Source organism: Rhinatrema bivittatum, chromosome 2, assembly GCF_901001135.1.
Source record: "Rhinatrema bivittatum chromosome 2, aRhiBiv1.1, whole genome shotgun sequence".
Classification (NCBI taxonomy): Eukaryota; Metazoa; Chordata; class Amphibia; order Gymnophiona; family Rhinatrematidae; genus Rhinatrema; species Rhinatrema bivittatum.
In genome coordinates this window covers 70,265,229-70,291,114 of record NC_042616.1, presented here as the reverse complement: position 1 = coordinate 70,291,114, position 25,886 = coordinate 70,265,229, and the positions used below count along the sequence as shown (strand labels likewise).

At 42.3% G+C, this 25,886-nt stretch overlaps 1 protein-coding gene across 11 annotated transcripts in view; it reads left to right on the top strand.

Annotated features, from left to right (window-relative positions):
• OBSCN (obscurin, cytoskeletal calmodulin and titin-interacting RhoGEF) overlaps positions 1–25,886 on the top strand; it is a 745,212-nt gene that overhangs the window by 127,964 nt on the left and 591,362 nt on the right. For 10 of the 11 annotated variants that reach the window (XM_029588307.1, XM_029588308.1, XM_029588309.1 and 7 more), the window contains exons 12-14: positions 9,569–9,850; positions 12,737–13,012; positions 18,048–18,323. In XM_029588307.1, coding sequence (XP_029444167.1) covers positions 9,569–9,850; positions 12,737–13,012; positions 18,048–18,323 — 834 coding nt within the window. The remainder of the gene's footprint in view (positions 1–9,568; positions 9,851–12,736; positions 13,013–18,047; positions 18,324–25,886) is intronic. The other variant, XM_029588301.1, reaches the window with a different exon arrangement.

Genomic DNA, 25,886 nt, shown 5'->3' with positions numbered 1-25,886 from the left:
ATTGGACCAGTCTGAAAGGAAGGGCTTCCCCTCTGTCTTCCTGACGGTTTGGGCTTGGAGATCAGTTTGCCCAAGCAATCTACAAAGCAAGAGTGAAGAGAATAACTGAGAATTTTGAAGGGAAGAGAAGCAACAGAATGAATTAAAGAAGATTTGGACTACAAAGAAACTTGGGGATCAGTTCTTCCATTGGATTTTTGCTGGATGTTGGAGTTAGCTCTAGTTATCCCACCTCCATTGTGAGAATATCTTTTTTTAGGATGAAGGTTCAAGAGCAGGAAGGGAAGTGATTAGAAGAAGAATGGATAGAGAAATCATCTGCTTTTTAAGTAATTATTGAAAAAGAACATAAGAACATTCTATACTGGGTCAGACCAAGGGTCCATCATTCCCAGCATCCTGTTTCCAACAGTGGACAATCCAGGCCATAAGAACCTGGCAATTACCCAAAAACTAAGTCTATCCCATGCTTCTGATGATAGCAATAGCAGTGGCTATTTTCTAAGTCAACTTGATTAATAGCAGGTAATGGACTTTTCCTCCAAGAAATTATCCAAAACTTTTTTAAACCCCCTAGCAACAAATTCCAGAGTTTAATTGTGCGTTGAGTGAAAAAGAAACTTTCCTCTGATAAGTTTTTAAATGTGCTAACATGCTAACTTCATAGAGTGCCCCCTTATCCTATGATCTGAAAGAGTAAATAACCAATTCACATTTACCCGTTCTAGACCTCTCATGATTTTAAACACCTCTATCATATCCCCCCTCAGCCATCTCTTCTCCAAACTGAACAGTCCTAACCTCTTTAGTCTTTCCTCATAGGGGAGTTGTTCCATCCCCTTTATCATTTAGGTCGCCCTTCTATGTACCTTCTCCATTGCAACTATATCTTTTTTGAGATGCGGCAACCAGAATTGTACACAGTATTCAAGGTGCAATCTCACCATGGAGTGATACAGAAGCATTATGACATTTTCCGTTTTATTCACCATTCCCTTCCTAATAATTCCTAACATTCTGTTTGCTTTTTTGAATGCCGCAGCACACTGAGCTGACAATTTCAATGTATTATCCACTATGATGCCTAGATCTCTTTCCTGGGTGGTAGCTCCTAATATGGAACCTAACATCGTGTAACTATAGCATGGGTTATTTTTCCCTATATGCATCACCTTGCACTTATCCACATTAAATTCATCTGCCATTTGGATGCCCAATTTCCAGTCTCACAAGTTCCTCCTGCAATTTATCACAATCCACTTGTGATTTAATTACTCTGAATAATTTTGTATCATCTGCAAATTTGATTACCTCACCCATCGTATTCCTTTCCAGATCATTTATAAATATATTGAAAAGCATGGGTCCCAGAACAGATCCCTGAGGTACTCCACTGCCCACGCCCCTCCACTGAGAAAATTGTCCATTTAATCCTACTCTCTGTTTGCTGTCTTTTAACCAGTTTGTAATCCATGAAAGGACATCGCCACCTATCCCATGACTTTTTAATTTTCCTAGAAGCCTCTCATGAGGAACTTTGTCAAATGCCTTCTGATAATCCAAATACACTACATCTACCAGTTCACCTTTATCTACATTTTATTAACCCCTTAAAAAAAGTGAAGCACATCTGTGAGGCAAGACTTGCCTTGGTTAAAACCATGCTGATTTTGTTCCATTAAACCATGCCTTTCTAAATGTTCTGTGATTTTGATCTTTAGAGAGCAATTTCCACTATTTTTCCTGCCACTGAAGTCAGACTAACTGGTCTGTAGTTTCCCAGATTGTCCCTGGAGCCCTTTTTAAATATTGGGGTTACATTAGCCACCCTCCAGCCTTCAGGTACAATGGATGATTTTAATGATAGGTTAAACATTTTTACTAATAGATCTGAAATTTCATTTTTGAGTTCCTTCAGAACCCTGGGGTGTATACCATCCGGTCCAGGTGATTCACTACTCTTCAGTTTGTCAATCAGGTCTACCACATCTTCTAGGTTTACCGTGATTTAGTTCAGTCCATTTGAATCATTACCCATGAAAACCTTCTTCAGAATGGGTATCTCCCCAACATCCTCTTCAGTAAACACCGAAGCAAATAAATTGTTTAATCTTTCTGCGATGGCTTTATCTTCTCTAAGTGCCCCTTTAACACCTCGATCATCTAACGGTCCAATTGACTCCCTCGCAGGCTTTCTGCTTTGGATATATCTTAAAATTTTTTACTGTGAGTTTTTGCCTTTACGACCAACTTCTTTTCAAATTCTCTCTTAGTCTGTCTTATCAATGTCTTACATTTAACCTGCCAATGTTTATGCTTTATCCTCTTTTCTTCTTTTGGATCCTTCTTCCAAGTTTTGAATGAAGATCTTTTTGCTAAAATAGCTTCTTTCACCTCACCTTTTAACCATGCCAGTAATCATTTTGCCTTCCTTCCACCTTTCTTAATGTGTGGAATACATCTGGACTGTGCTTCTAGGATGCTATTTTTTAACAATGTCCATGCCTCTTGCACACTTTTTACCTTTGTAGCGGCTCCTTTAAGTTTTTTTCTAAATATTTTCTCATTTTATCACAGTTTCCCTTTTGAAAGTTTACCACTAGAGCTGTGGATTTGCTTACTGTCCCCCTTCCAATCATTAATTCAAATTTGATCATATTATCACTATTGCCACCATTGTTACCTCTCTCATCAAATCCTGTGCTTCCCTGAGAATTAGATCTGAAATTGTTCCCTCTCTCGTCGGTTCCTTGATTGGATGTATACTGATTCTTATTTTTGTGATCTTGGCTTGGATCCTTTTCTTTAAATTATAGTAAAGACTATCTTTTATTTGAACACCAATCACTGACTCCCGGGTTTTCTTTTGAGTGTTCTCTCAAGTATGGACATGAAAGGGAATGGATGGATATTGGTTTGCCTCATGGTTTCTGCCTGCAGTTTTGGTTTTGGCTTCCCTGTGCTTATATTTTTTTTTACCATTTAGCACCTTTTGGAGATATTCAGGTGGCACAGAGATAATGATTGATTGCGCCAGGAGCCCAAAAATATGTCTTCCTCCCCATCTAAATTTGAACTTGGACCCTTAGTATCTCTAGTTATGGATAAAGTACCAAAACAGGGGTCCCACTACCCACAATACAAAGAATATATATATAATATACTTTACCAATCTAAGGCATAACTCAGCTCACTTGATTTTCAGTAGATTACGTACTTCCCGCTGCAGGTACACCATTCGCCATAACCTGGAGATTGAAATACAGCTGCTCCTTATCAACCTGTATTGCTTCTGTTCTTTTTATATTTCATTTCAATCTATTGTTCTTAAAACCAGTTTGACACATTTTCTAACTCCATTTAGCCTTCCCATTCAGTTCTTAGTTATAGAGAGAAAAATCTGCCCATCATCTGCAAAGAAATAGAATCAAAGTCCTGCCACTCTAAGAAATGCACATAATGGTGCATATAGAAATTAAAAGGGTAGAGCAATAAGAGTGAATCCTGGGGCATCACACAGGGCAATTTCCAGTGTACAGAATGGCACTAGCCTACGCTAGCTCTTGAGTTCTTCCTTGCAGGAAAGAGGCAAACCAATATATCTTTCCCTTCCTTCTTATCTCCCTTAAGCAATCAACCATAAATTTATGGTTGAATGTATCAAAGGCTGTGGTCAGATTGATTCAGTTTTGCTAATAGATTTTTTTTTTTTTTAGATTTTTATATTTCACTTTTCACATTTTTTCAGCAGTTCAAAGTGGATTACATTCAGGTACTGTAGGTATTGTACAGTAGGTACAATACCTACAGTATTGTACCTACTGTATTGTATTGTACTGTAGGTAGTATACAGTGAACGGACCAATTGCCGATTGGTCTGTTCACTGTTCACTGTCACATGTCAGTGAAAGGACCAATCACCTTTCAGAAGGCTGTCCTAAAAGGGGATTGGTCCTTTCACTGATATGTGACAGTGAACGGACCAATCAGCAATAAGTGAAGGAGTGAATAAATTAATATTAAGTGCCCAACACTTTAATATTGATTTATTCACTCCTTTTGACCTGCCCTAAGCTCCCTCCCCCTAAGGGAGCTTAGGGTAGGTCAGGCACAGTCCTGGCAGTCAGGGTCAGGAAATGGACACTGAATTTATCAGCGTCCGTTTTCCTAATCCGTGGGATGTGTGCCAGTTAGGAAAACGTACGCTGATAAATTCAGCATCTGTTTTCCTAACCAGTGGACTCCTCTTCTCGGGCGCACGCTGACAAGGAGGTGCTAGGGGCACGCAATCACCCCTAGCGCCTCCTTGACAGCGTGAGCCTAATTTAAATATTGCATCGTGCCCTCAGGAGAGGTGCCTGGGGGCGCGCTAGGAAAGCGGGCTCTGAACACTCAGTGGCCTGCTTTCAGTGCACTTTTTTTGCATTGGCCCCCTGTGTTTCCTAGTGCTTTTAAGTACCATGTGCAATGACTGGAAGGAAAGTCCCATTATCAGGAGATGTATTTTATAAGAAATTAGAATTCCCAAAACTACACTTCCCCCAGTATGCCACAGGAGAGCTAGGTTGCCAGACTGGCCACAGTGAAACACAACAGGGCTTCCTTAAAACAGAGACTGGCTATTGGATTTAAACTGCATTTAGGTTGCATGTGCTAGTTTATCATCTTCTCCTTGCTTTCTGTATTTTCTTTTTAAGAAAAATCTATTTAGCTATTTTTATTGTTGGGCTTATGAAAGCCCTTGGTAGAAGTGGATGTGGTTTAGTCTTGTATAAATTTAGGGTGATTTCGATCATTAGAGGAATTCACTTGGGGGACGGGGATTGGAGAGAAAGAAGATCAAATGCTTCCCGGATGCTTAGCTAAGCTGAGATACAAACCCATATTGTTACAGGGCTGCTGGTGAAGAAGGACAGGGAGAGAGGTTGATGTCCTAGTCTATTTGTACACAAATAACATGGCTAGGATGAGCCAAGGAGGAGTATAGTACAGGAGAAATTTAAGAAATAGGGGAGTGGGTCTTAGGCAGTGGGCAGGGACAGTAACGTTTTGGTATTTAATGTGTATCGCGAGGGGAAGAGTAGACTGCATGTCACAAAAGTATTATTAACTTGGTTTGAAGAGGTGTAGTAAGAAAATGGAGTTGGATATTTTGGGGGCTGGGGTGAGATGTAGAAGGATACTGGAGGGATGGCCTGCATATGTCTGAGACAGGAACTAGGATCGTAGCTGAACAGTTCAAATCATATAATGATAAGAATTCAAATTAGATGAGGGGTGGTGGGTGGAAAACTGATTAAATTAGGCTGTTCCCCCCCAACAAATGTTAATTTATGTATTGACCTTTCAAAAACCCTCAAGTGTGTGTGTCTCACAAAGCTCCCTAACAAAAGAGGATGACAAGGGGGTAGGTATGAGATATATGAAAGGGAGGAGGAAACATCTGAAGGCTATGAGCACAAATGCTCAGAGTCAAGATATTAAAATTCCAGATGTGCAAGCCGTAATGGCAGAGGAAGTTCTAGATATTGCAGCTGTTACTGGGAGTGATTCAGTGAGTCTCAGGACCTGGCATGAGAACATAAGAACTTAATTGGCCAAAGTTTTGATGGCCTACGCACACAAAACCGGGGATACATGCGTGGCTGGGCCCTGCGTGCATTTGTGCGCATTTTCGAAGGGGCCCAGCTACACGTATAACCCAGGTACACGCAGACGTGCCAGGCCATCGAAAGGGGCAGGCCGGGGGGCATGGTCAGGCAGAGAGGGGTGGGGTGGGGCGGGCCAGGACAGTGCCATTTGATGCTGTCACGGGAAAACATGTGCCAGCAGCTGGCTGGCACACGGAAGTTACTTCAACTTGGAAATTGAAATAAATTTTAAAGTTGGGGGGGGGAGGGGCTTAGAGGTCAGGGAGGAAAGGGGAATAGGTAAGAAGTTAGGTAGGGATATATAGAGAAGCCTTATCATGTCGCCACACGTTGCTTTTTTAAATTCAACCCCTCCGCGCGTGTGTAGTCCTGAGCCCCCTGCACATGTGCGCGTGGGAACCGTACTTTATAATAGTGAACGCTGACACCTTGCATGTTATAAATAGCCACATCCATGTGTGCGCACCATCCAGGAACTTTATGTCTCTAGCAAGTCCTGATGTGTTACATTTACCCAGTCAATATTGGGGCAATTGAATCTCCCGTTATTATTGCACTGCCAAATTGGTTTGCTTCCCTGATCTTCTCTTAGCATTTCATCATCTGTTGACCATTTTGGCCAGGTGGAAGGTATTTATTTATTATTTGTACATTTTTATATACCGACATTAGATCAGTGATGTCACATCGGTTTTACAGAGAACGGAACTGAAATAAGCAGGGCGGGGTGTGGGTGTTTCTTTATTTCTTATAATGAAACATAATAAATATAATCAGCCTTTAACATGGGTAGTATACCACTGTACTTTACCCAACACAAATGGGATTACTCCCCATATAGCCTTGCAAACTATAATCTTTCAGGAAAAACAGGGTGGGCAGAAAAGGGGAAATGTAGCACTTTACATACATTTTTTTTTTTAAAACAATTGAATCACAGGGGTATGAAGAAAAGAGAAGATGCTGTGGATTACCTTAGAAAGGGAGATGCACTTTCATCTACAGTGTAGTTATATAGAGGTCCAGTCAAAGACAAATATAAGATTGCAATGAAGGGGGAGGTATTGCTGATGGGAAATGTAACACTGCTGGATATTGAATGCAATATCTATCTGCGGAATCCTTTAGAAGTAGAGGGATCCTTCCCTGACCTCCCCTTTAAGGGACTTTCCTCAAACGGAAACCACAAGGGAGGGGAGGCAGTACTAGACATGGTTCCAGCTATCTTTAGGACAGGCCCGAGTTAGCCGAATAACTTATCTGGCTAATGCTGCGCCTTCCTGGAACGCCTCCCGCTTGCCCCCAGAATACCCCAACTTAAGTAGTTAACCAACTAAAATTTAGCTGGATAAGTGGCTGAATATTCCCGTTTTTCCATTTAGATGGATAGCTTTGAAGTTATCTATCGAAATGGCTTTTGAATATTGACCTCTAGGAGTACAGCTTGGTTAAAACGAGGGAGTACCTCAAGGAGGGACTGGGTGGGTGGAAATGTTTTTGTTAAGTGGTGACACAGTGGCCTAAACTAAAAGGGCCAATAGTAAGGGCAACACATTTACATTAAGAGTTAGTGGGAAAAGAGACCTGTGTGGTTTGCCAAAGAGCTGGCTGAAAAAGCAAACGAAAAAAGATTAGCGTTCAAAAATGCAAGGGATCTGAGAAGAAAGGAGCAGAGGGAAGAAAACTGGTAATGCTGCAAGAAACAGTGACTGTTGTCAGGATGGCAAAGACAAGAAATGGCAGCTAAGGTGGTAAGGCTTTTTTTTTTCCCAGGTCTGTCAGTTAAAGGAAGAAGGGCAAAAGAGATTGGTGGATGCATGAACTGGATTTAGTTACTTGCCTTTCCCAACACAAATCACAATAGGCAGGTAGGCCTGTGCCCAAGAAGACTTACAATCTGACTTGGTACCTGAGATAACAGAGGGTGAAGGGATTTGCCCAAGGTCACAAAGAGCACACGGGAGAAGTGGGATTTGAACCTTGGCTTCCTTAGTACTTAGCCTACAGCACTAACCACTATGCCACTCCTGTACTCCAAGTCAGCCTCCTAGTGGAGGTGGTCAAGGCAAAAGCAGAAGCAGAATTGAAGCAGGCATGAGATAAACACTGGGAAGATAACTTTCAAAAAATTGTGTGCAGCAGTATAAACATGAGTGTGTGGCTGTGTGTAGTTTTACCATAGTGTTTTATAACTTGCATGCATCACATATATGCGTATTATAAAATATGTTTATCTTTACCCTGCAACATTTGCGTGTGTGTATGTATGTATGTAAATACGAGTACTTGCTTTTCCTACCTATTTTAAAAATATACACGCATATGTTTTACGTGCAAAAGTAAAGTAGGACTTATTCACGTAAGTCCCAATTTACACTCGTAAGTAGGCAAATTTTAAAACATGCGCACATAAATGAAATTAACCAGTTTACCAATTAGTCCACCAGTTCTCTCAGTCCTTCTCCGGTTCGTCAAGACCTTCCTGGTTCTTTAGCCTGAACGTTTCCAGTTTACCCAGACCTCCTACCCAGTCAGTAATTGTAATCGACATGAGGTGTGTGAGCTCTTAGTTGCTGCGGCGTAGTTGACACAGCCTTGTGGGCGAACCCCCGAGGCCTACACTGGCAGCGGGCAAATAACGGGCCAGACTGGAGCTTAACCTATACCAGCTGCCTCCTCCTTGGGTTGAGCTCTTGGGTTCTGGCGGCTGGCGGGACTTAGGTGGGGCCCTGGGACAGAGGTCGTAGCTAGAGTCCAGGCGGCAGGCAATTGTGGTCAGGTCGAAGCGAGAGGTCAAGATATAAGTGGCAGGCAATCATGGTCAGATCCAGGCTAGAGGTCAAGATCCGGATAGCAGGCAATCGTATTCAGGTCAAGGCATGAGGTCAAGATCTGGAGGAGAAGCCAAGGGAGACACTGACGACAAGAACAAGGAAGACAGGCTGAGCTGAAGGACAAGATTGGACAAGGCTGGAACTGGAAAATGAGGCAAGGCTGGGCTTGAAGATAAGGCAAGGCAAGGCTGAAAACAAAACAAGAACCAGGAACGCAGAAGAAACACCAGACACTGCACAGGGTGCAGGAGACCCGTTGCTAAGGCAAAGACTAGCAGTCTGAGGTGGCCTTATATGTGGAGGCTGCGTGATATCATCAGGAGGTACCATGGGGACTTTCCCTCCATGGACCCTTTAAGAGATTGCCTGTCAGGTGCGCGGGCGCCTAAGGAAGGACGCTTGAAGCTGGGATCATGGTGGCATCCTGCTGTGTTGGAGCAGAGAGGCAGCAGGGGTGAGTGAGGCAACTCACAGGGCTGTCTTGCGAACCGCCAGTCATAACAATACTACACAATAAACATGTTTAATATCATTTACATCAGATAATTAGCAGGTGTTAAAATACGTTCTTATGAACGCACATGTCTTTTAAAATAGCAACTTATGCACGTAAGCGTTGGCCCCTCCCCAGAATGCCCATAGACCTCTCCTTTGCTGCACGTGTGTATGTGCGTGAGAAAGTGAAAATATATGCGTATTTTCAACTTTTATGAAATATGGAATATATGCTAATTTTATGCATGTAACATTTTGAAGATTCACCCCCAAAGGATCCCTAGTTGTGAAGAAGTGAGAAAAGAGCCAGAAATCAACTGTGGTCTGTAGCCTTGCACAAGGAATGACATTGGGCAGACTAGAGGACCCAATGGTCCTTGTCTGCCATCAAATTCTGTCTTTTTGTGTAACATTTTTGTGTATTTTAGATGCATTTTGAGACCCTCCCAGCTCCTGAAAAGAAATCTCCTTTCAGTGTCATTATTAGTACCATGTGCACTGCGATGTCTTTATTAACTGGATTTTTTTTTTCAGTTGCTTTTTTCAAACTCATAGGATTTTTTATTTTTGTTTCTGTTTAAATTTTACATCCAGAACCAGAACCTGTATTTATAAACCAGGAGAAGGTGAAGAAGGAGGTGAAAGCCTACATCACAGAGAACATTACCCTGAGCTGCGAGGTGTCCCAGACTAAGACTGAAGTGAAATGGTACAAGGACGGGAAGCAGATCACCTCCAGCAAGAGGCTGAAGGTGGAGTCCGAGGGCAAATCCCGTAGGCTGACAGTGGAGCAGCTGGAGAAGAAAGATGCCGGAGAGTACACCTGCGAGGCAGGAGGGCAGAAAATGACTTTCAAGGTTAATGTCACTGGTGAGTGAGAGTCACTTGATTTCACTAGACAGGCATATATTTTAAATTCATAGGAAATAAGAAACCTAAAAAACCCCCAGAGGTTCATATCAGTGGTAATTTTCAAAATAAAAAAAGAGTCAGTCTGTGTCCAGTGGCAAACCTCCACCTTCTGTTTTTTCCCTAATGGGGAAAAGGAAGTGAGTTTGAAAGGGTTCCGGGTTGGAGACATGACATGACCTGCCAGAAGATCACCATTGGCTCGTATTCTGGCTCCACATTAAATTCCTTTATTCACTTAATTCCTTGAAACAATCTGCTGCCAGTCAACTCCACCCCAATTCCAATTCCAATTAAAACATGCCCCCGCCCTATTCAAAGCTTTTCACTCCTGTTAAGGCTCATCAAGTGAGAACTATGGCTACAACAGTAGCTCATCTACGAGCTGTACCTATAAAAGACATCTTCAAACCTGCAACATGGTTGTCAGTACACACCTTTACATCCCATTACTGTCGGGACAATCTATCAAACAGTGACAGTAAATTTGGACAGGAAGTTTTGTGTAGCCTGTTCACCCAGTAGTCTGCTCTCCACGGTGAGATCTGGATTGCTTATTCAGTATATGCTCGACTGCAATTCTCAGTTTTGGTTTTCCCACATGTAATGGCTAATTCAACCATTCTTATCGATGGAAAAGCAATTTGGTTACTGTAAACTGTGTTTTCCCTAGATAGCAGGATGAATTAACTATAATAAATACCCATCCGCCTCCCTGGAGAGTTGACTACCTAGCCAAATTTAGCTCTCAAATTGAATGAGGGGGCTCACGAGGCAATGCCCGAGCAGAAGTTCTCACACATGCTCAGTAGAGCAAAAGGTCTACTAGCTTGGAAAGAGAGGTTCGTTTGGTGCTGCTGGATGATGTCACCCACATGTCATGACTACTTCATTCTGCTATTTACAGAAAATAACATTTTCAGTAAGCAAATTTACTTTTTGCCCTAACTGAGTAAACCCCTCCTCCCATCAGAATGCCCAGTCTAATGTGGCTAAAATTATGCGTGTTTTGAAATCACACATACAATATTAGGCAAACTGAAAATTTACTTAGCCAGATTCAGCTATTTTACCAATTTGGATCCTGACTGAGCCTTTGAATCATTACCCCTTATTGTGTTTGTCCTTGCTTCATACAGTAAATTATCCTGCTCTCAGAATTTAATAAGGTCCATATTCAGCCACTGGACAGCTGGCAAAGTACCTGGAAAAATGTATCCAGCTAACTTAGCAAGGATATTCAGTGGTGCAGGCAAGCCTCTGAATATGTATGGCTGTTTTAAAGTTAGCCAGATAAATGTATCCAGATAACTTTAGGGCTACCCTTGGGCTGTCCTAAAGTTATCTGGTTAAATTAGCTGGATAATGCTGAGAATCGGTGTTATCCAGCTAGCGTAGCTGAATAATATTGCTCTGCCCCAGGCCATCTCATCACATAGCCAGATAAATTTATAGCTGGCTAAAAACATAATCAGCTATGTCAGGGACAGTCAAACAGGTGAGGTTTTCATATCCCAGCATTTGTCTGGTTGAGTGCCAGACTTAGACGAACAAACATGCTGAACATGGACCTCAAAGATTTTATTTTTCTGGGCATTAATGTTACATAGGGCCTCATTTTCCATCCGGATCGCACGCGATAAGGGACGTATCGCATGCGAAAAGTCCCTTATCGCGTGCGATACCAAAATCGGGGCGGAGTCGGCCCTGGAAGAGGAGGAGTCGGGGCGTCACCGGGGCTGACTCCGCGAAGACGCCTTGGACAATGAAAAGGTAAGGCCCTTTTTGCGTCCGAGTTCGCGCCCAATATCTATACCTTCTATGGTGGTGCTATTGGTGCAAAACCGGCAGCAATGGTGCGATCGCTGCTGGCTAGCGCAGGCCCGCCCCCCGTTTCGGCCCCCCGCCCCTCATTACCTAAAGTATCGCAGGCCTGCGATACTTTAGAAAATGAGGCCCATAGTGACTTGTGCAGATTCCATTTTTTCCAGAACCAGAACTTGTGTTTATAAATGAGAAAATGCAGGAGGTGATGAAGGCCTCTATCTCAGAGAGCATCACCCTGAGCTGGGAGGTGTCCCAGGCCAAGACAGAAGTGAAATGGTACAAAGATGGGAAGCAGATCACCTCCAGAAAGGAGATGAAAGTGGAGTCCAATGGCAAATCTTGCAGGCTGGTGGTGGAGCCGCCATTTATTAAAATTACCATTGACATTTCTTAAAATGTATTACTCACTTAACACAAAATGGCCTAAGCGATGTACAATGGAAACATTCATGTTCAAATTTTAAACAAAAACAAACTGGAAAATTGAGTTCCTGATGCTTAATCAGCCCTGGGAAGACACTCATAAGACACTTGCCGTAAAGAAGGTCCATAATCCTTACCATGATCTTTTTTAGACAACTGGTGAAAACACTGCTTTTCGGCCAGGCTTTTACATACTGAAACTAGATTTATGATATGTTTAGTAATTTATTTAATACAATTTTATTTTTAAGAAATTGCTTTTGGTTTTTTTTATGCTTGATATTGCTTTTACTTGTTATTGTTCTGAAGTATTTATTATGACTTGTATTTTGTGAACTGTTGTAACTCACCTTGAGCACTCGGTGGAAAAGTTATGTCATATATTAAATTATTATGCTATAGAAAGATCAGTATAGATATAAATTATTTTATCAGTCCATGGTTAGATATAGTAAATATATCAAAGAAAATATGTGCAAAAATAATTTATAAATGTATAGTATGTATGCTTTATTTTACTTTCCATTACCATGTTACTCAAAGCTTTGAAATGTTAAACTTCAAAGAGATAATTCTAATAATTGTATTTCCCTCTAGAGCCAGAACCTGTGTTCGCAAACCAGGAGAAGGTGCAAAAAGAGGTGAAGGCCTCCGTCACAGAGACCATCTCTCTGAGCTGCGAGGTGTCCCAGGAAAAGACTGAAGTGAAATGGTACAAGGACGGGAAGCAGATCACCTCCAGCAAGAGGCTGAAGGTGGAGTCCGAGGGCAAATCCCGCAGGCTGGTGGTGGAGCAGCTGGAGAAGAAAGACGCCGGGGAGTACACCTGTGAGGCAGGAGGGCAGAAACTGGCTTTCAAAGTTAATGTCACGGGTGAGTGAGGCTCTCTTGATGTCTTCATAATGGCACCAGGCTTTAGAACAGTTGAAAACCAAAGATGTATTACTATTTTACACTTTATATTCTCTGGCATCATTAGCAGTCTTTAGCTATGGGTATAACGGCATGTTTAAGGCCATCATGCTAACCTTGGGAAAAGTTTCTTCATGGATATGATCAGTGTATTACTTATTACTCCATGTTTTTGACTGGTTTGGATTATATCTCTTGGACAGAGTACAAGAAGTGTAAACAGGACCCAGGAGATCTAGCCCTGGGAGCCTACGATTTAGAGTTTCTTATAGCTCTTTGCTTTCGCTGATGCTTTTTAATATTTACGTACAACCACTGGGTAAGTTAATAAAGAATGCCGGGCTGACCCATGTGATGCATACAGATAACACTCTGATCTTTTTTTAATGTGGGTAAAGATTGGGCAGTACAAGTGCCTCAAGCTAAATAAGCCAAGCCTTAAACATTTGAAAGCAGTAGCCTTGTGGATAAATCGTCCTTCCCTAGATCTGGCTATCCCAATAGTTATCAAGGATAATCTAATTACTCCTTGTGATGAAGTTTAAGCCTTAAAGGTGAATTTTAAAACCGGCATGCGGGTGCACGTGTGCATGTGTTGGCCCGTGCCCTGGCATGCGGCTATTTTATAGCTTACACGTGTTTATGCACTAATGTTCTAAAATAGCCTGGCTGTGCGCACAAGTGCACCCAATTATAAGTGGACGCATGCCTGTGCTCGCAAAAGCCGCTTCTACTGTGTAAGAGGTGAAATTTATTTAAAAGGGATGTGCGTCAACCCAATGCCTCTTTTACCAGTTCCTTCCCAGTTCACCCAATTACTAGCTAGTTTCTCCAAACTCCTCTGTACAACCCCCCCAGTTACCCCAAACTCTTTACACCCTCTGAAATGGCTGTTTTGTTTGTTTTTTTTACTTATATGCCATCCATAGCAGAAGTAAGGTTACACGGCAGGGGACCTCGGTACATACGTTGGATCGCGTAAGATCTTATGCGCTAATTTCTGGTTAAAGTGTTAAACTGCTCATGTACCTCCCATGCCCCACACAGATCCCACCCATGCCCTGCCCCTTTTCGAGAAATTCTGATATGTGCGAACATTTTTGTGTATACCTGGGAGCTTTTAAAATCTGCTCGGCGCATGCGAGCCCGACATATTTGTGCATCCCCTAATTTCGGTGCATGTCGGGCTTTTAAAATTAACCTTATAGGAATCATTTTAGAATCTCACCTAACCTTTTGTTCTCAAAAAGGAAGTGTAGCAAAAGCTTCCTTCTTTCATCTCTAACGTCTGCATAACCTTCATGCCTATTTGGAAAGAGACAATAGGATTATACTGGTTCATGCCCTGATCTTAACCAGCTTGGATTATTGTAATCCACTGACCAAAATCAGTCAATCCATGAGAATTTTATTGATTCTGTTGTTTCATCTAAATATCCAGGACTACTGTGAGAGTCAGAAAATTGTTTGTGGAGACATTCAACCAAAAACGAAATGATGCTTTGAAAGGACCATCATATAAAGGCATGGGTCTGAGCCCACCACTCTTAACTTTTAATCATTGCTCTGAGAGTTTCATTGTTGTTTTTACATTTTTTTAAAAATGCAAAGAAAATGACTTATCTCGTGGTGGCTAGTCTTCTTGATATGTCTCCACTCAAGTCTTGCTTGGTGCTAATCCTTATGATTTATCTTTGCTGATAACCTTTCCTTCTCATCTGTCTTCACTTGATAACCCACTTGATTATTGTAGTGCCTTTTGTATAGGTTTACCTGCAACTATCCCTTCAACTATCATGGTTATAGTTGGTTCAGAACAGGGCGGCCCAATTTGTATTTAGGCCTGAAGATATATGAACATATATCTTTGCATTGACTTACAGTTCTTGTTAGTTTTTAAGTCTTTCAATAAATCGAGTCCAGATTATTTGAGCCATCATTTGAAACTGTATTGTTCTTACAGAGAATTACATTCTTCTAAAACTATTAGAGCTTCTGTTTAAATTGAGGCCAGGGGATAGAATTAATAAATCTTTAGTGGTTGAGCACTGTGGACTGTTAAACTTTTGGGATATAGAATATTATTATATTATTATGTTTAGTTTTATATGTTAGGATTTTATTTGGATTTGTACATCATCCAGAGTCTTAGAAATGGTGTGATCAGGGCAGTCAAGATGGCGGATTGAAGGAGAGACACGGAGGAGGCTCTTGGCTTTGCTGCTGGAACTTGCATACTTAGTACGGGTGTTGGAAAATATGCCGCATACCAATCGTAAAGGGAAACTCAGGGAAGCAGCCTCAATCTCTTCCCCAGTGGCCCTGCTACAGCAAAGAATTGAGAGCTTCTTCTCCATTGAACCCGTAAGAGCTTCAGTTGGAAGCGCCGTGACTCCCGCCTCGGAGCTAATGGCAGCATCACTAGCTTCATCCATCTCGTTGAGCCCTGAAGCGCCAATAACTCCCTCCTCTCCCTTCAATGAAGTGTCCTTTGGAGTGAATCAACCCGAGGAAGGCCTTGCAACAGGACAAACTTTCCCGCAGATCGAGGAGGTGAACCCATTGGGCGAATCAGTGAACCCCGAAATAAGTGGAAAAATTAATAACAACTTCCTTGGTGTGAAACAACTTGTACCGGTGAGAGAGGAAGGACGCCAAGAGCTGTTAATGGTGTTGACTCCTCGGGGAGCAGGAGATACCGCTATTCCTGAAAAGAAAATTGAAAAACTCTCAATTATTATGCTAGATTCTGTCTGGACAACTATTATGACCTTAGAGCAGTCAATCTCATCTTTGATTACAGCGGTAGCTGATCTTAATAGACCGTCACAGATATCGGAACAACAAGTTTCCTTACACACCGGTAAATTTGAAGAAATGGAGCAGAAAATGATTCAAGTACAGAAGGTACTTATACAAAGAGAGATGGCACAACTAAGGAAATTAGAAAAAATTGAAAATGAAATAAGGTTTCTTAATTTAAGAGTACTTAACTTTCCTCAGATCCAATATACTACTCCATGCGAGCAATTTAAAAAATACCTCCAGGAAGTTTTTAAATTAACTCCCGAAGCTGTGCTACCCATTGAGTGGGAAAACTGGTGGGCTAATTGAAAAAACTGGGAATGTCCCTCGTGCTTACAAAGTCCTATGGAAGATCCGCGAGGCAGGTTTGGTCGAGTAACCTCTTAAAATTAGGAGCATATTTTATTTACAGTGGGCGTATTTTAAATCATGCACAAATGCACATATGATTTAAAATTCTTCTAACATATCGATGCTAGCGAGCTGAGGGCGCACATGTGCTCATTTTAAAATTAGCCTGAATGTTGGGAATTATTAGAATTATTAAAAAGGGAATGGTGAATAAAATAGAAAATGTCATAATGCCTCTGTGAGACCGTACCTTGAATACTGTGTACAATTCTGGTTGCCGCATCTCAAAAAAGATATAATTGCGATGGAGAAGGTACAGAGTAGGGCAACCAAAATGATAAAGGGGATGGAACAGCTGCCCTATGAGGAAAGGCTGAAGAGGTTAGGGCTGTTCAACGTGGAGAAGAGACGGCTGAGGGGGGATATGATAGAGGTGTTTAAAATCATGAGAGGTCTAGAACGGGTAGATGTGAATCGGTTTTTTACTCTTTCAGATAATAGAAAGACTAGGGGGCACTCCATGAAGTTAGCATGTGGCACATTTAAAACTAATTGGAGAAAGTTCTTCTTCACTCAACGCACAAACTGTGTTTAAAAAAGGATTGGATAAGTTCTTGGAGGAGAAGTCCATTACCTGCTAATAATTAAGTTGGCTTAGATAATAACCACTGCTATTACTAGCAACGGTAACATGGAATAGACTTAGTTTTTGGGTACTTGCCAGGTTCTTGTGGCCTGGATTGGCCACTGTTGGAAACAGGATGCTGGGCTTGATAGACCCTTGGTCTGACCCAGTATGGCATGTTCTTATGTTCTTATGTTTGGAGGAGGGTACTGCATGTATCTCTTACAACATCTCCAGTCTCGGATGCCCCTGGGTGAAACCTCCCGAAGAAGATCCTTTGGGGGCCCTTGACCTGACAGGGAACATATAAATTGAACGTTATTAGAGGTGGATGGAGCTGAAGTTTGTCTTGTAGCTGCCCCAGGGCACATCTGCCCACTTTTTCTATCTCCTCCCCTCTGGCAGCTTGTTCTCTGTTCTTCTAAGTTCCATTCTGCAGTGTTGGTTTCAGTTTTAAAGCAGTTAAAAAGCCGCCGGCTTTCTTGGGTCTGGGTGGAATGACTTAGTAGCATGACCACTACTGAACATTCAGCACACTGTAACTAATTGTTCTGCTCATTGAGTTACCTTCTGCTTTGTCTTCTTCTTCCCAGTTCTATTACCCCTGTTTCAATGAAACTATTACCTCTATGTTAAAGTTTAAGGTTGTTGTACCCCGGTTCCATGTAAACTGACATTATATGATTGTAAATCGTGAATGCCGGCATAAAAAAAGCTCTAAAATAAATAAATGACAAACACTGGCAGGTGGATGCCCTGAACCTGGATCTCCGGCTCTTCCTTTGTGCAGCATGCTGCTGCTTAACCTCAGAGCCGGCTCAGTAAAAATTCATTCTGAAGTACAAGTCCATGATTTTCAGCCATCTTCTGGGCTCTCTATTTCTGGCGGACCTGTGATTTTCTGCAGAACCGGGTCCAGGAGAAGCCATGATGCTGTAGTTATCCTGATAGGATGCAGCCGGGAGCAGAGACTCTCTGTGAGAAGGATACGATGCATCCAGCAGATGGTAATGTGAAAAACTGGGCAGCGATGTTTACTTCAGCAATCTTTTTTTTTTTTTTTTTTTTTTAAGGATTATATACCAGCGCCACACAAACTGAGACTTGTTCATCTTTGGACAGCTTTTTGATTGACTCTGCTGATCTGTTTGTATAAAAAAAATACTTTCAAAATAGGGGGATTTAGTAATTATGCAAACTGTGTTTTTCACCCAGAGCTAGAACCCGTGTTTATAAACCAGGAGAAGGTGCAGAAGGAGGTGAAGGCCTACGTTACAGAGAGCATCACCCTGAGCTGCGAGGTGTCCCAGGAAAAGACTGAAGTGAAATGGTACAAGGACGGGAAGCAGATCACCTCCAGCAAGAGGCTGAAGGTGGAATCCGAGGGCAAATCCCGCAGGCTGGTGGTGGAGCAGCTGGAGAAGAAAGACGCCGGGGAGTACACCTGTGAGGCTGGGGGCCAGAAAATGACGTTCAAGGTTACAGTTCCTGGTGAGTGAAACACATTTAATTTTGCCACAGTTGAAAACTGACATTTTTTCATACTATTTCCTCTGACATTGTTGATAATTATTTTGCTAGTGTATTTTAATACCGGGACTGGATCACCCCTGGGAACAACCAAAACATTGTCCTGTGCTTTGTTTTCTTTAAATGCAGTCTGATTTGTGTTCATAGGAGATGCTGAGGTGATTACTAAAATGGGAAATCACATCCAGCACGTCCATTCATTCAAGTGCTGGATGTGAATTATTGTACCCAGGCACCCTGCACCCGAATGTCATCTAAAGTACTTATAGCCTGCACCCAAAATAGATCCTGCAAGATTACTTCAGTCCAACTTTAAACACTGCAGTCACTGGTGTAAACTTCATCAGGACCCTTTGATAGAAAAAAACAGATGAAAGAATCTTAGAGACATATGGCTGAAAGGGACCTCGAGAGGCCATCTAACCCAGCCTCCTACCTCCAAACACTGCACCTCATTAGTTGTTTGTCTTACTTGCTATTAAAAACTTTCAATGATGGAGATTCCACCACCCTTTCAGGTAACTTGTCTCAGTCTTTAGCAAACCCTAACAAAAAGTTCTTTTCAACAACTAAGGTATTTATTTGAAAATCTTATATTCCAGATCTCCAGCATTGAGGTTTAGTGCAGATTACATAGCAACATTCATAAAAATGTAAATCACATTTGACAAAAAAAACCCCAAACATTTTTGACATTCAAAACTTAAAACACAAACAGTGCAATAAAAGTACTTAAAATGTCATAACTGAAAGCATCCTAACCATAATCTGATGATAAAGCATTGATTTTAACTTCTTTCTAAAAGTCATAACATTGGAGCTGCAATAGAAAATACCAGATTTCTTGTAACCTGTAATCTAAAAAGTTTAAAGGACAGAACCATAATCTCTTCTGCGAAAATTGAGCCCAATTACTTCTTCTCCTTTTTCCCTCAAGTTGGTGCAGAACAACCAAGCCTGGATTTATCAATAGACTCACTAGGCCTGTGCCTAGGGAAGCAAAATTAGGGGGGGGGGGGCAGCAGGCCGGCTGAAAACGTGCTGCCTCCCAGTTCTGCTGAATCTCTCTCAGCAGAGAATGGCCTGCTTCTTGCTCCAAACCCAGGAAGAAAGGGATGAGGCTGGAAGAGACAAAAGCAAAAAAAAAAAAAAAGTTAAAACTGTTCTTCTGCCTATTCCAGCCCTTCCTCTCCTGTCCTGTGCAGGAAACAGGAGGAGGGAGGTGAGGCCCCAGCATCCAGCAGGAAGCCAAGAGAAGTCACTCTGCTCCCTAATCCTACCCCCTTCCTCCTGTCATTCATGGACTTAAGAGGACGAGGTGAGCCTGGAGCACAAGGAAGGCTGTGCCCTCCATGTTCTGCTCTGTTGTCTCTTATCAGAAGAGAGAGGGAGTGAGGAGAGGGGGAGAAAAGCGCAGGGAGGGAGGAGCAAAGGCACCAACAGAGCCTTAGGGGCAGTAAAATTCTAAATCCATCACTGACAACAACAACAACAACTGATCAATCATCTTCTTTACAATGTCCGTTAAGTATTTGAATTCTGCTGTCACATTACACCTTTAGTCTTTGCTTCTGTAAACTGAATTAACCCAATTTCTTCGACATTTTCTCCTACGTCAGTGGGTCTCAGATTCAGTCATAGTGGCCCCCAAACAAGTCTGGCATTCCGGCTACTCAAAATATATTAATTAACTTGTATTTTATTTTTTTTTTGGAACAAATGTTTCAAATGTATCTTGTGAGGAACAGTTTGCAGGCCATGAGGATTGGACTTCAGAAACATTGATGTAGACCTCGTATGATATTTGTGGCTGTCCAGTATACTTTTTCCGATGTCTCCTCATCCTGTCTGATGTGTCAGAGACGTGGAACAGCATTTATTAAGAATTTATATATATTTTTTAAGGGACAGCATCTGGATTTTTAAAATGGGAAAAAGCTTATCTCAGGGCTATTATTATTATTATTATTGCTAGATATTTAGTCATGCCTCGCATTTCTTTTATCTTTTGGGCTGTTATTATTTTTTTTAACAATATTAGTGAATTAAAACGTTTCCTTGGCCCACAGTATGGTAATCCATGGCATCTAAGGTTTTGTTGCAGCCCTGTTCAATCAGCAAAGAGATGCAAATAGATGAAAATTTAAGCAGCAGAGGAACATAGTAATATAGGAACACAGTAGATGTTGGCGTGTATGGTTAATATGGGCTGCACAGTCTGCCTGGTTGCCCCTGCCTATATTATTCTAACTGATGTCAACCATACAAGCTTGGCCGCCTTCACTGTTCTAGATGTGGCTGTCACTCTTCTTTATCTTCTTAGGATGCCTTTTATCTGTCAACCAGACAAACTTGATCGCCTGCAGGATATTGCTTCTTCTTCACAGCTACTCTGATGGCCATGCTAGGGAACTGACCTTTTCCCCTTTGATTGGTGGGCTAAAAAGTAATTTTAATTAAATAAACAGATAAATTAGTGCTGAGCTTGTATCAGACATTGCTGCATGTTGGTGGATAGGAATTTGCGTGGAAAAAAAATATTGGTTCGGTTTGTTCATTCATTTCATTTGGCTCAGTGATTCATTTTGTTCATTTCAGGACCAAAAAATGTATTAGTTTTTTCCACGTCATTTGTTTTTTCATTTCCCACTAAAGTAAATGGGGAAAAGAGTATTTTGGGCTCAGCAATTGAGTTTTTTTATCCAAGGTTAGTGAAACTTGCAGGCAGACATCAGCAGCAGATGGAAGAGCACAAGAGTGTGACAAACAGGCACCAAGAGTGTAGGGACATCCCAAGGCACCAGTACAGGGTCAAAGCAGCACAAGTAGTCCCAGGCACTGTGAGAGGTGCAAAGGACACTAACAACAGTAGCATGAAGACTCCAAGGCACCAACAGAGGAGTCAAGCAGCACCAAGGATAAAGGGCACCAACAAAAGTGGCATGAAGATCCCCAGGCACCTAAAGATTATTGTGATTCGAATATACTTAGGTCTTCCTAAATACACCATCAGGACCCTCCAGGTTATACAAAATACAGCTGCCAGAATCCTAACTGGTATCTCAAAATTCAATCACATTTCAGCTGTCCTGATGTCCCTTTACTGGCTTCCTGTGGAACAAAGGATCAAATTCAAAGTTCTTTCTTTGGCACACAAGGCCATGAGTGGTTATGCTCCTGTTAGTATTAACTCATTGTTAAAAATGTACCAATCAACTCAAATGCTAAGATCTTGCGGACAGTGCCTACTGGATATTCCAAGCTTTCGTGTAATCAGGCTTGTTGAAAGCAGGGAAAGGATTTTTACGGTCCATAAGGAAACCAATATTCAAACCTTCATAAGGAAACCAATCTCCAAACCTTCAGGAAACAGCTTAAAGCACAATTATTCAAGGAAGCATTTAATCTATAATTGTACGCACTGTAACATAACAGTAACATAGTAATGACAGCAGAAAAAGACCAAAATGGTCCATCTAGGCTGCCCAGCAAGCTTCCCAAGGTAGTAACTGCCGCTCTGTGCAGGTTACCCCCATGTTTCTCATAAGGGTAGTAACTGCCGCTCCGTGCAGGTTTAGCTTTTTTATTTATTCCCATCCTCTAGCCTGTACTCTGTGCTCCCTTCTTATGCTTCTGGAATTATCATATTTTGTTTTTAACCACTGTTTTAGGGGTGGATTTATCAAAATGCGGTAAGTACCGCATGCGATAGCAAAAGGGGTGTGTTTTATGCTAATATAGCATTTAGTGCTAATTACCTGTGCGAAGAGCTAAGTTAGCAAAAATTGCAATACCATTTTCAGATTCTGTGTGATAAGTGCCAGACCACCCTCAGGGGACCATTGTTAATGGTCCTAGGAGAGAGAGAGAGAGAGAGAGAGAGAGAGAGAGAGACTGACTGACTGGCCACCTAGCTTGAGGGACTCTCTACCTGGGGAGGGCTATTAAACTAGGGGGGGGGGGGGTGGAAGTTCTATCCCATTACTGGGCAAACTGGGAATGAACTGTGAAAATGGGCAATGACTTCGGCACGTATGTCTATTAAAATCCCCCCCACGTACACGGTAGAAGCGGCACTTGCCTGCATAGGCACACGCCCACTTAAAATTGAGTGCACATGTGCGTGCGGTCAGCCTATTTTATAACACGCACGTATGTTATAAAATAGCCGCGTTCCTGGGTGTGAGCCGGCAAATGCGTACAGAAGTGCACCCACACGCCGGTTTAAAAGTTACCGTCAAATAGAAACACACTATTCTTCAGGGATGTGAATCGTGTGCCCGATCGTTTTAACGATCGGGTTCGGCTGGGGGAAATCTGATCATTAGAGATGTGAATTGGAATCGGTTCCGATTCCCGGGCCATCAGCTGCGTTAATAAAAATGGCGCCAAGGCCCTTTGCCCTTACCATGTGACAGGGCAAAGGTAGCGCCGGCGCCATTTTGAATATTGGCAATATGGCCTGAGTGCAGGAGATCGCTCCCGGACCGCCGCTGGACCCCCAGGGACTTTTTGCCAGCTTGGGGGGCCTTCTGACCCCCACAAGACTTGCCAAAAGTCCAGCGGGGGTCCGGGAGCAACCTCCTGCACTCGGGCCGTATTGCTAGTAGTCAAAATAGCGCCGGTGCTACCTTTGCCCTCACTATGTCACAGGGGCCGACCGTCGGCCGACCGTCGGCCCCTATGACATAGTGAGGGGAAAGGTAGCGCCGGCGCCATTTTGAATATTGGCAATACGGCCATCCAGTGCTCCTACCATGTGACAGGGGCCGGCCAATGGCATGGATACCCTGTCACATGGTAAGGGCAAAGGGCCATCGGCGCCATCTTTATGAGTGGCAGCCGAGAGCGGGAGATCGCTCCCTGCGCCCCCCCCGGACCACCAGGTAATTTTAAAAGGTTTTTGGGGGGGGGGGCTAAGGGGGTCGGTTTAAAGGGTCGGGTGGGTTTTTTTTTTATCAGGCCATCGGCACCATTTATATTAGTGGCAGCCAAAATGGCGCCGATGGCCCAAGAGCGGGAGATCACGCCGGGACCCCCCCCCCCACTGGACCACCAGGTAATTTAACATTTTGGGGGTGTTCGGGAGGGTGGGGGAGGGTAAGGGATTGGTTTTAAAGGGTCGGGGTGGGTTTAGGGGTTGTTTTGGTGTGCCGGTTTTCCCGCCCTCCCCCCCAAATAATTCCCGTGCCCGATTTAATGATTTTTGACGATAAATCGGGGGAATTTGTATTGTATCGCGACTCTAACGATTTTGACGATTTAAAAAATATCTGATGATTTTTTTTAATCGTCAAAAAACGATTCACATCCCTACTATTCTTCCTGCCTGTTCAATGATACAGTAACTCTGTAACAGTGAGCAGACAGTTTCAATTGCAGTGTCTTCTCTCACACAATGACAGTGTGACAACAGGGAAGAGTCCAGCCTACCTTACTTTAAGTTTCTCCTTCCCTGTCTTTCCAAATCTTCTTTTTAAACATTTTCTTTGGCTTTGAGAAAGAGCTTCAGAGCCCTAACCTCTTTGTTTGAAATTAGCAAAAAAAAAATGAGGGAACAAAATGATGACTGCTCAGAGTTAGATTTTGCATTCAGTTTCAGGATAATTTAAAAGAATTAAAAAGAAACTCATTTTCAATCTTTGCAGCTGGGATAGGCTGCTTGCAAAAATGTGTAAACTTGTTTGATTCTGCTGCTTCCTTATCCTTTCACACCCCGTCTCTGTTCTGTCTTTGCTTGCCTTGAATAGAAAAAATCTGCCATTGTGCTAGCCCCATAGTCTTGAATGGATCAAAAAAATGAATGCAAATTAAATTTTTCTTTATTTTTGGAGGCACTGTCTATTTGCTTCATTTTAAATGAAACAAAATGAAAATGGCCTATTTCATTTTGTCTTACCCAATGGTTTCAAAAGAATGCAAATCCATATTGGTTGACCTTGTCTCTTCTCCTTGGACATTAATGCAGCCCTACTACTGCTCTGTGCAAATTAGTTTTGTCTCCTCCGCTTCTTTTTGAACCAGTACTTTTCCAGGTCAATGAGAATCTAATTTTCCTTATATAGATACCTCATTTCTTCTACCCTCCCTCTCTACCACTCCTGCTCTTACCACTGACAGTTGTATCTGTCCCAAGCATACTTAATTCTGTCATGATTCTGACTGTTACTGTTATCTCTCCTGGTAGGCTATTTCAGGCATCTACCACCCCCTCAGTAAAAAAAAAAAAAGTATTTCCTCATGTTTCCTTTCAGCCTCCTTCCCTCCAACCTCTTATCATGAACTTTTGTCTGTTTTTGCAAAAGGCTACCTTCTTGTATTGCACTGAAGCTTGCTAAATATTTGAATGATTACTATCCCTCATATCTATCATATGCCCTCTTTTCCTCCTGTCCTCTGGCAAGTACCTTTTGAGTTTCTTAAGCCTCTGTGCAGGATTTGTGTTGCAGGCCTTGCACTATTTTGGTAGCCCTTCTCTGAACCTCTTCTGTCTTCTCAATGTTTTTACAAAAGTATGATCTCCAGAGCTAAATATAGTTCTCAAGGTAAAGCTTCACCAGTGACCTATGCAAGAGCAATAATACCTCATTTTTCCTGCTGGTGATACTGCTCCTTATGTGCCTGAGAATACAGTTAGCTTTGCCTATTGCTTTTTCACTCTGACTGGTAAACTTTTGTCATCCGAGATATCTTTCGTCTCTTTTCAGTTTAATGGTTTCTGACTGGATACATTTTGTTCAGGCAAACTGTTAATTGCACAAAATGTACCTGGACAAAATGAGGCGTAGCTGAGGCATTCCCAGGGCGTGGTTACACTTCAGCCAGACAGCACTGATATTCAGCGCTGTCCAGCAAAAATTTAGTGGATTAAGTCATCGTCAAGCTGAATGCCGGTCTTGTATGGCTTGCATAGGTCCTGTCCTGCAGGACCTATGAAGTTAACATGATATTCAGCAGCACTTTTACCTGGGTAAGTGCCACTGGATATTCATGAAAAGTTACCAGGATAAAGGAATCTGAGTAACTTTGCCACTCTCTGGGCATTTGAATATGAATCTCCTAATTATTAAGTGGCTAATGCATTTTTGTACCTTTAATTCATGATTTTACACTTTTTACAAAGGCGCAGGTACAGCTCATCAAGTACAGACAGTACAGGTCTGTGACACCTAATGGCCCACTGAAAGTGATGTTGGGGTGGTTGCATAGATTCACATCTCTCCTTACCCCAAGAATGACTTTTCTCCCTCTGTCATCTCTCATTTCCCACTCTCTCTTCCCCTACTCCACCTCATTCCTCCCTCCACAAGCTTAAATGTTGCTCTTCCAGACTCCATGGGACTTCTCGCTCTCCCTCTCTGTAGCCCTGTTAGCAGGAGAGCAGGGCTGGCAGTCAGGTGCCTCTAGCCCTTCCTGTTGCCATTGGCTCCACTTCCTTTTGTGCCAATCAGATTAGCTGTTTGACCAGCACAGAAGAAGAGGATACTAGGGTAGCAGGAATTGGTTAAAAGGCCTGATCATTGG